At 33.6% G+C, this 12785-nt stretch overlaps 1 protein-coding gene across 1 annotated transcript; it reads right to left on the bottom strand.

The window, feature by feature from the left end:
* Positions 1-10852: 10852 nt before the first annotated feature.
* LOC130997269 (putative glycine-rich cell wall structural protein 1) lies at positions 10853-11581 on the bottom strand. The gene has a single exon (XM_057922535.1). The coding sequence runs from the start codon at positions 11510-11512 to the stop codon at positions 11042-11044; it is 471 nt and encodes a 156-aa protein (XP_057778518.1). The 5' UTR covers positions 11513-11581; the 3' UTR covers positions 10853-11041.
* Between the last annotated feature and the right edge of the window lie 1204 nt (positions 11582-12785).

Here is a 12785-nt window from a genome sequence, read left to right as displayed (position 1 = left end):
CAAAGATAGTTTTGATTGAACCATCATGCATCCTTAGTTTGATGGAGCCTATGCCTTTGACATGGCATATTTGATTATTTCCCATCAAAACCGATCCTCCATCTTTTAGTTTTAATTCTTGAAACCAATCTTTCCTTGGACACATGTGAAATGTGCATGCAGAATCAAGAATCCAGTGATTCTCAGCCTTCCCCTTTATAACATTCAACACCTCAGCCTCAGGGTTCTCTTGAACGTTATCAGCAGATTTTTGTTGCCTTTTCAACTCCTGCATCTTTCTTTTCCAGACATAGCAGTTTTTCTTCAAATGCCCTGGCTTCTGGCATTCAAAGCATTTCCTGGTTTCCTTTCCATTTGTCTCATTTCCCTTTGATTGGTTGTCTTTCTTTGATTCATCATAATGCTTATTTCATTTTCCTTTTACCTTCTTGATGTGCAGGCTTTCAGAGATGTGTTCCTGCTTTCCTTCATTCTTCTTTTGTAGTTGCTTCGCCTTTAATGCAGTAAGTACTTCATCAAGGGAAATAGGAGTTTCTCTACCAAAGATTATAGCATCTTTCATATGCTCATAATTTTTTGGCAGTGCATTCAAAAGGAGTATAGCCTTATCTTCATCTTTGATTTGAGAATCCACATTTTCTAAATCATCAATGCACTTACAGAATTCGTCAATTTGCTCTTCAAGATCTTTCTCCTCATTGAACTTCATGGAATATAGCCTTTAATTTGTTTCATATACAACCTGTTTGCTAGATACTTAGTCATGTATAATAAGTCAAGTTTCTCCCATACCGCAGCTGTAGATTTTTCCTTTGATACTTCCTGAAGGACTTTGTCCCCTAAGCACAAAATGATTGCGCTATGAGCCTTCCTGTCGAGCTGCTCGATCTTGGCTTTATCTTCCTCTTTCAGTCCCTCCAATTTTGCCTTTGATCTTGATGTCAATGCATCATCAAGACCCTGTTGTACAAGCAACGCTTACATCTTGATTTGCCATAGGGCAAAGTTGTTCTTGCCATTGAACTTCTCCGTCTCAAACCTCGCAGAACTCATGCCTGCGATCTGGATCTTTTTCGATCAATTCCTTCTCCGATCAATCAAAGAAACCCTCGTATCAACTGCGATTTCGTGAGTCAGATTCCGTGCGATTGAAGCCCCTTCCCACAGATGGCGCCAATTTATTGGATAATCGCTGGAATCCACACAAACAATTGAACTCTTCCTTCACGAACTCAATGAAGCAGTAAAGTAATTGAATGAACGAGAGAGACACAGTATTTACGTGCTTCGGTATGAATACCTACATCCACGACAAATCACGATATTGTTTATTGAGATTCGAGCTCCACAACCACAGCTAGCTACGCTTAACTCACACAGTGTATCCCTCAATTTCACAGCTCTCTCACTCTAACTTGGAAAGAAAGCTATCTCTAATTTCTCTTAACCGAAAATCAGTAAAATACAAAAGGTATAAGTACCTATCGACAAACACAACAGCTATGCACTAAACGACTCTGATTGAATCTGAATAACTAATCTATAAAAGACTAGCTAACACTCAACCGCAGCAGATTAATCCCATGCATGCAGCATGTGTGAAGTAATTGCATAGGAGTATACCTCACACTATATATAGGTGTCTAGTACATGACATTCTACACACTAAAATTCTGCATTTCACTCACTACGCATTCTGCTCAGTTCTTGATCCTTGTTAAGTTCGCCGGAGCTCTCCGGACTTGTGGTCCTATATCCGTTGAGACGCTGCCGTTTTACTTTTTGGGAAGAATCGCCAACACCGAAGAGCACTGCCGGGGTGATATTCTTCTTGCGGCAAGAGTTCTACTCGACTCGGCACTCTAGTTTGTTTTGATTCTTTGTAACTTCATCTTTCTTCCTTGTTATATTGATCTTCTACTCGTTGTTAAGTTTTATCGACGTGTAACCCGGTGATAACACATCTGACTTAATTTCTGAATCCCAAAATAATAAACTTAAAATTATAAAATCTTCATTACTGTGAATAATCAATTAAAATATAATTTATTTGAATTACAAGTTTTCCATGAATCATTTATTTGAATCTTGTGTCTAGATTTCTCTATAACAATGTATTCATTTCTTTTAGGATCTCGAGTGAAACCGGATGTAGAAGAGGCCCTCCATACCTGACTAACGTGAGAAGCACCATCTCACACCATTCAGTTCGAGGTGCGTTCCTCTTCACTGTTTTTACGACTGACACGTGTCGACTCCGTAATGGGCCGAAATGTAATTCATTCCTCCTATACCCTATACATGTTGTCGAACGACATTCGGACCATGTTATTGCAATAAATTCTTGAATAAATTTGATAGTCTGTGCGTGAGGGCCACTTATTTACAATCGAAATATTAGTCTCAAGGATTTTTTTATTTTTTATTTTTATCTTTGGAGGTTCGCATTTATTATTTCTTTAATTCATACTCCAATGGCAGACATCGTACGTTTTCGACAACAAAATAACAGACATCGGGCTGAAGTTAAAGGTGCCTCCAAAAGAAGGCTCACATGTTTAATTGGAGCAATGCGAAAGCCGCTCCTTGTTTTACTAAATCTATAATATACTATTAAAAATATATTTTTAATTTAAAATTAACTTTAACTAGACTTGAGTGGTAATTTTCTATATTTTTTAAAAATAATATTCTCCCGTCCCATAAGAGTGTGTCTTTATTTATATTTTGAGACGTTCCACAAGAGTGCATTTATCATTTTTGGACACTACCTCACTACTAACTCCTTATTTCTTACTCTTATTTTATAATAAAGTGAATCATTTTTTCAACTCTCAATACATTCATCTAACATTTTATTAAAGTTCGTGTCATTAAAAGTGATGCACACTCTTATGGGACAGAGGAAATAGTAACTTATAATATGTATACAAATATTAAATTATTTAATTAAAATTGCATCTACTTATTAGCATAGTTGGCTGATTATTATGTGAAGCAAAAAAGCTTTTTTTTTTGTCTCAAAATCATGCTATTTCCTTTAGAAAATTATATGCATCTTGATATGAAGATTGTGATACGAGCATTAATTTACTATTAATATTTAAAAATTAATTTAAAATGAACAAGTTATAAATATTTAAAATTTTGAAGCGAATTATATATATATATATATATATATATATAGAGAGAGAGAGAGAGAAGGGTTCAACAGAGAAGTTAAATATTGTGGAGAATAGAGAATTCGTAAAATAAAAACGAACAGATCTATAATTTTAATGAACAGATCAATGTACCGCATGAACAACAATTTGCCCCGGGTTCGAATCCTGCTGGTGGCGAGTTTTTCTATATTTTTACTAAATACGTCTGTTCATTAGTTATGTTGATCTGTTCGTAAAATATATAGATTTGTTCATGATGAATAAAAAGATAATTCTCTGTTGAACTCAACCTTATATATATATATATATATATATATATATATATATATATATATATATATATATATATATATAGGGAAGGGCTAAAATAAGAGCATTTCTTAAGATATAAAATAAGAATCATTTTCAGCTCTTAGATCATTAAGATCTACGGTTGATTCGTAATCCTGTTGGATAAATTTATGGTCCTGAGTTCGAATCGCAAAGATAGGAAAAAATTATTTTTCACAATTCATACCTTTATACAGTAAATTCATACATGTTCTACATAAAATTCTCATACATTAAAAATTGCTCTTATTTCTTATTTTAAGATGTGCTCTCACGGTAGCCCACCCCTATATATATATATATATATATATATATATATATATATATATATATATATAACGAAATTCAATTAATTAATAAAATTTTCGCTCCCTAAAAGATTTAAACCCAGATAAAAATTCGCCTCCTCTAGATAAATATCAGTCATAGGATTTGAAATCTATCATTACAATTTCATTCTCATTTCTAAATAGGGTTAGGTTCAATGAAAAAGACCTAAATGTAAGAAAGAAGATAGAAGTAATCTCATCCGTTGATCTTATCTAATCTAATGGACATGATTTATTCATACCACATTCGACGGATTTTTTCGTTGAACATTCGTGAACATATACAATATTTTTGGGGGTTCTGGGTTTCGACCCCCCATATGTTCAACGAAAAAATCCGTTGAATATGATGTGAATAAATCATGTCCGTTAAATTAGATAAGATCAACGGATGAGATTACTTCTCTCTTCTTTCTTACATTTAGGCCTTCTTCATTGAACATTGGCCTATATAGATATATATATATATATATATATATATATATATATATATATATGGTTGCATTATACAGAAATAGAGGTGTTGAACGCAAAATAGAAACATTGAACATGACAGCTAATACTGTCGAACGTACAAAATGATTTGTTGAACTTTTGGGGGCTGGGGGTTGATGGTTGTTCAGGTTCAACACAAATTCGCGTTGAACGTTGAACGAACGAACACTGACCGTTAGATTAGATAGGATCAATGACTGAGATTCCATCTCCTTTCTCTGTCTATATTTGCGTTTCTATAGAACTTTGTCCTATATATATATATAGGGCAGGGATACTGTGAAAACACTTCTTTAAAATAAAAATAAAAACGTTTTTCAATGTACAACTTTTATGTAGAACACGTTTGAATCATCCAACATGATTACGAATTGTGAAAAATAAATTTTTGCTACCTTATGGATTCGAACTCAGGACCACGAATTCATTCAATAGGGTTACGAATCAACTGTAGATCTTGATGATCTAAGGGTTGAAAATTGTTTATATTTTATATTTTAAGAAATATTTTTATTTTAGCCCTCCCCTATATATATATATATATATATATATGGGAGGTTACGTTTGAAAGCGTGGTTAATGGTAGTTTGCATAGTAAATTGACAATATTTTTTCGTTTGATAAGTAAGGTTACAAAAGGTGGAGGCCCAACCTTAAGGCGGGCCCGGGCATAAAACACTGTTACACTCTGTAAATGGGTGAGGGGGATCGGAGTTTTTGGTGTTCATATTCATTTGTTTTGAGTTAATTTTTGTTATTGTTTATTCATGTGTTGAGCTACCTTTTGAGTATCTTGTTTTGTCTATATAAATGACAAATGGAAGATTGTTAGTGTATAGATTATTCGTTAGTGTTTGTCATTATGTTGACTGTACCTTCGAAGTTTGATACTCTTTCATATTCATGTACCAGAAGATGTTCTAGTTTGCTTGGTACTCATGGAGAGACTCCTTATCGCATAGATATACTTCAAGGCTAATCTTATGTGTGACACTTTAGAACACAGAGTCTTCTAATTTTATGTTTGTTGAAGATTTGATCTGCTAAGATTGTGGATAGATTTGTTCGTGCTTATCTTCAAGGGGATATAAGTGGTTGTGCTTGTCTTAAAGGAGTTGTTTCTATTCATGACTAAGAAAGTATTAACTTGGGTTGCAAGAGAAAATTGAGGCGTGAATGCTATTTAAGAAGACCCACTTTCATTAAGAAATGTGGGGAAGTTTGTGCTAAATTGATCTTGCATGCATAATGTAGTTGAGAATTCTTGTGTTCCTGCTAGGTATCCCCTCAGACTTGTTGCTTGTGGTGTTGTTCGTGACTTCCTGGTACTAGTTCATTTATTTATTTTAATAGAAGAGTGCTTGTGAAGTATATACACTATAGAGCGTACTTTGTTCATTCTTGCTTTAATACTTCGTGAGATTGTTATCATCCTACGCACTACTATTATCTGCTGCTACACATCTCACCACATGTTCCGCGAAATAGTCAATCTTTCAGTTATTATTATAAATAAATTTAATAAATGTTTATTGTTAGAAATTAATTATAATAAGTATATAAATCTTTTAATGGTTATATCTTACACTCGAATATTAAAAAAATAAAATTTACAAATATTATTATTGTACTTATGTACAAAATGTTCAAGACTACTTTGAAACACGGTCTCCATGTGAAACCAAGATTGGGAGGCGAAGATTAATTACTTGTTGGATCATAAATTATAATCTTTGTTCCAATTTTAATTTACGTATAGGAATATATAATTAATTCAACTAAAAAAAATACTGATTTGATATATTAAATTATTGACAATTTGAGTTATGTGTTTTGTGTTCTTTTTTTATTGATAAGAAATTAAATAAAAAATATTATTTTGCCAACTAATTGTCACGCAAGAATAAATACGCCACGTCAAAATTGGCACACCATATTATATATTAGCTTGGTATTTGGCCGGAATTTGGATTAGTAGCAAAATCAGATAAAATCAAAAGCTTAGTAATTATCACGCCACAGTTCAAAGTTTATGTGCAAAACCAGAATTAGATGAAAGTTCAGTATTTTATGGGCAATTAACCCAAAAAATTATCCCGTATAACCTAGAAAGTATAGTTTTTGTTTAATATATAATTTGATAAAACAAAAGTATTTAAAATAATATTTACAAATTTTATTTTTGATAAATAAAAATAAAATTTGTAAATATTATTTCAAATAGTTTTCTTTTCGTTAATTCAATATATAATTATTTAAATTTTCAAATTTTAATGATAAATATTAATAAAGAATTATTATAATATAATATTTTTATATAATATAATAAATTTTATAAAATAGTCAAATTAATAGTCGTACATAGTGAAATACAAAAAATTGTGAGACGACCTATTTAATGTTTCTAGGATGCAATTGCATGCCCATTTTCAAAATTGTAGATAAATGATATTTTGCATAGTGTGTAGATAAGTGCAAAAGTACTTTATGCCTACATATTTATAGTACTATATGCTTTTCACGGAGGTAACACGCTATTCGGTAGGTACCTCATGATGTATACATCAACTCACAGAATACGTAATTCTTAAACTTGCTGAACAATATTGTTTTATACTTAATTAAAATGAAGAATAATCAAAAGAATATTTAAAATTATGGCAAATATTATGAAAACTCCTGAATTATATCTACTTTATAAAAAATACCCTGAAATTTTTAAAATGTTCTTTAAACCCTCAAACTATCAGGTTTTTATCAAATATATCCTGCATCTATTTTCGGTCACCAAAAACGTGATGTGGCTCGCCGGATGCCACAATGTAATTTATATTCTATTTTTTTAAATGACATGAAAAAAACGACTTCGTTTCGTACCATATTCTATCGTGTTTATCCCTAATTATAAGTTATTAGCGTGAATTTCAAACACGGTAGGAGTGAATTTTAAATTTTAGAGTGAATTTTTTTAAATGATATGTTACGAAACGACGTCGTTTTTGCCATTGCATTTTTAAAAAATATAATATAAATTACATTGTGACATCCGGCGAGCCACATCACGTTTTTGGTGACCGAAAAATAGATGCGGGATATATTTGATAAAAACCTGATAATTTGAGGGTTTAGAGAACATTTTGAAAGTTTCAAGATATTTTTGATAAAGCGGGTATACTTCAGGGGTTTTCATGATATTTGCCCTTAAAAATAGTAAACGTGTTAATTGGCGCTATTTGTCTCTCATACTGGGAGATTTACTTTGAGGAATTAATATTGATAGATAAAAATAATAAGATCAATATCTTATTTACTTAAAATATTTTTAATGCATTGACTTTAAGAGAGCTCTAAAGAGGTGGTTCCCACCTTAGAGCCTACTCTCCAATGCAAATGCTTTTAAAGATGCTTTAATTTTTTTTATTTCCACTTTATTCTATTTTAACTCTTTAATTTTCGAATTCAATATTTCATTAAAATTAAATTTAAACATTACATTAATTAAAGTATAAATTAGTACAATAATTAAAACCTAAACTATATAAATCATCTATGCTTCATGACTTCTTCGAGTATGTTGTTGTGCACTGTCAATTTTTGCTTCCGACATATTCGAAGTGTCCGCATTGAGAATTTTAAAATCGGAAACATTCATTTTCATATCGACGACTTTATTTTTAGCATCGATGGCTACCTTGTGAGAGGTGCTGAAGAGATCGATTCCTTTAGCAACATTTTTCAGTGCGTTGTAGTATTGAGTCTTGTCCCCTTGAGGACTCCACATTCTACCCCTTGCCTTTTTTGCGCTTGACCGCTTTTTGGTCTTGAGGCCTCGTTGTGATATTTGGCTTGGAAGATGTAGTCGTGACTTGCCCATCCAACCCCTTGGACTTCTTCAACGAGTTCATATCCTTGTCGGTAGACGCGAAGCGGCTGAGATTTGCGCAGAAACAGCTAAACATAGAAGTACTTAATCTAGCTACATGGTGGGCATTGTAGATCTCTTATGCCTGTTCAGTGATTTGTTCTTTACTCATTCCAGTACTCCCCCAGTTGGATCTACACTTTCCGTAGATTGTTTCCCACTGCTTGACGTCATTTTGGACGCCTTGAAAGTGGGACTTGATCTGCTTGTTATCATGAGCAGGAGTGCCGGAAGGCCTTGCATCGTTGCATCTTTGGGTGATATCTCTTCAATATTGGAGAGCATTTTGGTCTGTACCTTGGATTGCAGTAGCCTTCGCCCAAAATATACAAACAATATCTGTCTCTGTCGTGGTGTACCCAGTTCGGGTCTTCGTCGTCTTTGGGAATGACAAAATTTCGGCTACATCGTCTTGAATGAAACAATTTGCGTTCAAGTTGATGGGAAGATGACCCGGGGCGAAGAAATTCGAGCCTTGAGAGAAAGGTGCAAATCCTATCGGGAAAGAAATAGGAACCCCTAAGGCTTGAGCTTTATTTTTCATGTACTCGTTGAATTCTCCTTCTAGTTTTTGTAGTAAGTTTGGAAGTGAAATGAGAGAAGAAGATGAAAAATATGAGAAAAGAAGATAAAATTGGAAAAGAAAAAAGTGTTTGATGTAAAAAATGAGGGTGAAATAATGGTATTTATAGAGGGAATTGAATGAAAAATACAATAAAGTAAAATAAAATTTCAAAAGTGTAGTTGGATTTGGCAACGTTCTATTTTTTTTAAAAAAATACTCTCTCCGTCCCATTAGTAACGTCCCATTACTTTCGGGTATGGAGATTAAGAAAAAATGTAGTTAATGTATAAAGTGGGTTGATGGAAGATATTTAAGGATTATTTTAAGTGAATTGGTGTATAAAGTGAGTTGGGCCTACCATTAATAATATAAATAGTTGTTTTTTCACTAAAAAATGTATGAGATGTTACTATTGGGACGTCCCAATATAATAACTGGGACATTACTAATGGGATGGATGGAGTAATAACTAAAATTCGAAATTCTGAAAAAGCTCCAATTTTTTTTTTTTTTTTTAATTTTAAGTGGACGCATGTATAACACGCTCCACATATCGCCCCTTGCACCCACTTCGAACCCCCCGGTGCGTCACAGCTCTAACCGCACGGCTTGATCTAGCGCTAGAATTACGCATTGAAGATCATCTTAGATGGATTGAAACTTTAATTAGGATAATTCAAGACCCTTAATAACTTAATTTTATCATTTGAATTAATTTTGTTTGATTCATATCTTATTGAAATAGTGAGATTAAACCAATTTTAGTATGAAAGATAAAAATAGTCAATCATACGTCATATCGGCCAAAAGGAATACTGCCATATCTATGCTCACTTGCGTATATAATCATGAATTGAGATTGAGCTCGATTCGAACTCGACTAATCATATTCAATCACAATTTCTGCTCGACTTTGACTTGTTAATGGTTCGATCAATGTTACGCAATATGCAAGCCCGGCTTAGAGCATCTTTAATAGGGGGATGCATTGAAAATGCATAGCCAAAAACTACCATTAGGGTTGTACTTTGAAAAGAGAGGAGTTGTGTTTTTACCTCCTCTCATACGTGATGACTTTTTTAATATTGTTTTAATTATTTCTTTTTGCATTTCATTCTAATTCTAGTCTTTTTCTTTTTTAGTTCTCGTTTTTTTTTTCAGTTTTTTCACTATTTTTTTTATTATATATATTTTTTTTTTCAGTTTTCGTTCTTTTTTGTTGTTTTAGTTTTTCTTAATTATCTTATCTTTTATTAGTTGAGATGTTAATATTGTTATATAATCTTTTACAAAATAATTTATTTATTTTTACATTACTTATAAATAATTATTAGTACATTATTTTATAGTATTAAGTTATAAATAATAAATGTAAATTTTAAATTAAAATATAAATAAATATTGAATGAGTTAAAGTGGGTCAATAATGATGTCAGAAAAAAATTGAGTTTGATGAGGTATTATTAGGAGTGAGAGGAGGAGGAGGAGATTAAAATGATGTGTTTGCAATGATATTAGCAAAAACTTAAAAACGGGAATGCATCATTATTCAAGTTCAATCTAATTTAATTGCAGTACATTATGTTTTATGAATGCACGTGGATGTGTATGCGTATATATTCATCTTTTAAATTGTTTTTTTATTCCCAATAAACATATAAGGATAAATTAATGTTGATAAATATTATTTACCAAAAGTATTAGAATAAAAAAAATATAACTTATTCTTCTCAGGCTCGCAAACATATTTGCAACTAAACTCGAGCTTGAACATGTTCGCAGACCCCTGAGTCAAGCACGGCCAGACTCAAGCATCAACTGGAAAAAAATTGTCAGGCTCAATTAGAGATTTGAGGTTTGATCTCATTTACAAAAAAAGATCGAATTTTGAACGAGCTTTTTTTGAACTGAACTCCCAATAATTTGGTTGTTTTACGGCCCTATACTAGCTGGAGTAGACAAACCGTTGAGAAACTAAGGCAACGAAAACGAAACATTCATCGTTTACAGATTATGCACACAGTCGTAAAATATTATTACTACAATATATATCAATCACGTTTTTATATATATAACACAAAAGCTGCCTTTCATACACACTGTTTCTTTCCAGTTCAACTACAAATTCACACACCACACACACACAACACATAGTAGGGCACAGAAGAAGTCCTATAAAAGGCATCACGCATACTACATAATTAAACCTTACACTTCAATTATACAATTCCCGCGTTCAACCATGCTTGTTTATGCCGCCGGCAGTTGATGGCAAGTGGCCTTCGCCGCTGCCGCTGCCGCTGCCGCCTCCGTTTCCGCCCGCGCCGCTGCCACTTCCGTGACCGCCTCCGCGAGCGCCACCGCTACCGTAACCATAACCATATCCGGAGCCCGAGCCGGACCCTGACCCGAACCCATATCCGGACCCCCTCGCGAACCCGTTAGGAGACCTACCCGAGCCCGATCCGTATCCCCACCCGGATGTGGGGGTGGCGCCCCACCCCCAACCATAGTCCCAACCCGGGCCGTGGGCAGCACCGCTGCCTCCGGTGGGAGTCTCCGACGTGCCGGTAGGTGCGGACGACGCCTCCGACGAGCCCATCGTCGTCTTCCGCCCGCCTCCTTGGCCACCAAACCTATGCGCCCAACAGTTGAAGGAAGCTAAGAGAAGTAGAATTACTGTGACATGAAGAATTATTGTACGCATTTTTGCTAGTAGTTTTGATGATATTATAATTAGAGTTTATGACTGATGGGGTTAGGCAATTGATTGAGGCAAGCACTATATATATATAGTGGGTGTTTACATATTAAATGGGACATGCAATATTTGTGTAGGAAAGTGGACCCGTGAACACTAGCGATCTCGGGGGGGTGCACTTGTCGAAAAAGGGGCAGGTCTTCCCCCCCACGATAGTGTATGATGTGTATCGCCACACATGATTAGCACCACCGCCTATTCTATAAATTACCGTCGAAACCACAACTTTAAGAATTAAATGGTCCCATCATGAAATAATATCTTGGATTTTTAAGATTTTAGAAACTCGATGACGGTTTAGTGAGATTACAAGCATCATGAAAGGTGACAAAGATGGGACTAGTATTTGCGCGTTAAATTTGGAAACGATGCTTGTTTTACCCTTCAATTGTTATCCACCTTATCTGCGTTTCATTGTGCGCCTTCATGCATGCTTTATTAATTCCATAATGCGCAAGTGTTTGAAAGGTATATAACTACATTTTTCTTAGAATTACAACGTCTTACATACATACTCATCCACGTATTAACCTTTTTAATCGATTCAAATCTCCGATCTATTGGTTGAAAAAGAAAAACACAAGTCTTGTTATTATTGAAAAATATTTAAACTAGGGGCCTTATATATATGATATTTCCTATGTTACATCAAATGCGATGGTGACACATATTTTAATAAATGTTATTGTGTTTTTAGTGGAAGAATGAGCCGATTTTTATTAGTGGAAAAAAGAGTTCAAAAAAGAAAAAGGGACTCTTATGACGTACCAAAATAATAAAAGGTGCATATTTTTACGAGGGAGGAAGTAATTAGTTAAAAATCATGTCAAACTCAATATTGTAACCTTGCAATTAAGTGACTGATCGTATGTTAAAATAAATGTGCATGAAAGGGTAAAACTGTGAAATTTAAATATTATTGGTGGAAAATGTGAAACCTTCAAATTGGCATCTAAATCAAACTCATCATCATCAATATCATATTCATAAAAAAGAAAAAAAAATATCCACGTAAACTTTCGCAAACAAAAAACAATATCTTCTTGGATTTCCTCCGCCAGTGACCGCTTACATTTGGCTATTTTCTTGTGATTATTTAGCAGTAATTATTCAGCACTAAGTTGCACTTAATTTATAATTTGATGGCACTAACATAGGTTAGGTATACAATGTGAAGTTACATTTGAGTGATTGTGATCTTGCATGGAGTGGTTCAAAT

The sequence above is a fragment of the Salvia miltiorrhiza genome, chromosome 8 (genome assembly GCF_028751815.1).
Source record: "Salvia miltiorrhiza cultivar Shanhuang (shh) chromosome 8, IMPLAD_Smil_shh, whole genome shotgun sequence".
NCBI classification, from domain to species: Eukaryota; Viridiplantae; Streptophyta; class Magnoliopsida; order Lamiales; family Lamiaceae; genus Salvia; species Salvia miltiorrhiza.
The sequence above is the reverse complement of the archived record's forward strand: the minus strand, read 5'-3'. Positions and strand labels throughout refer to the sequence as shown.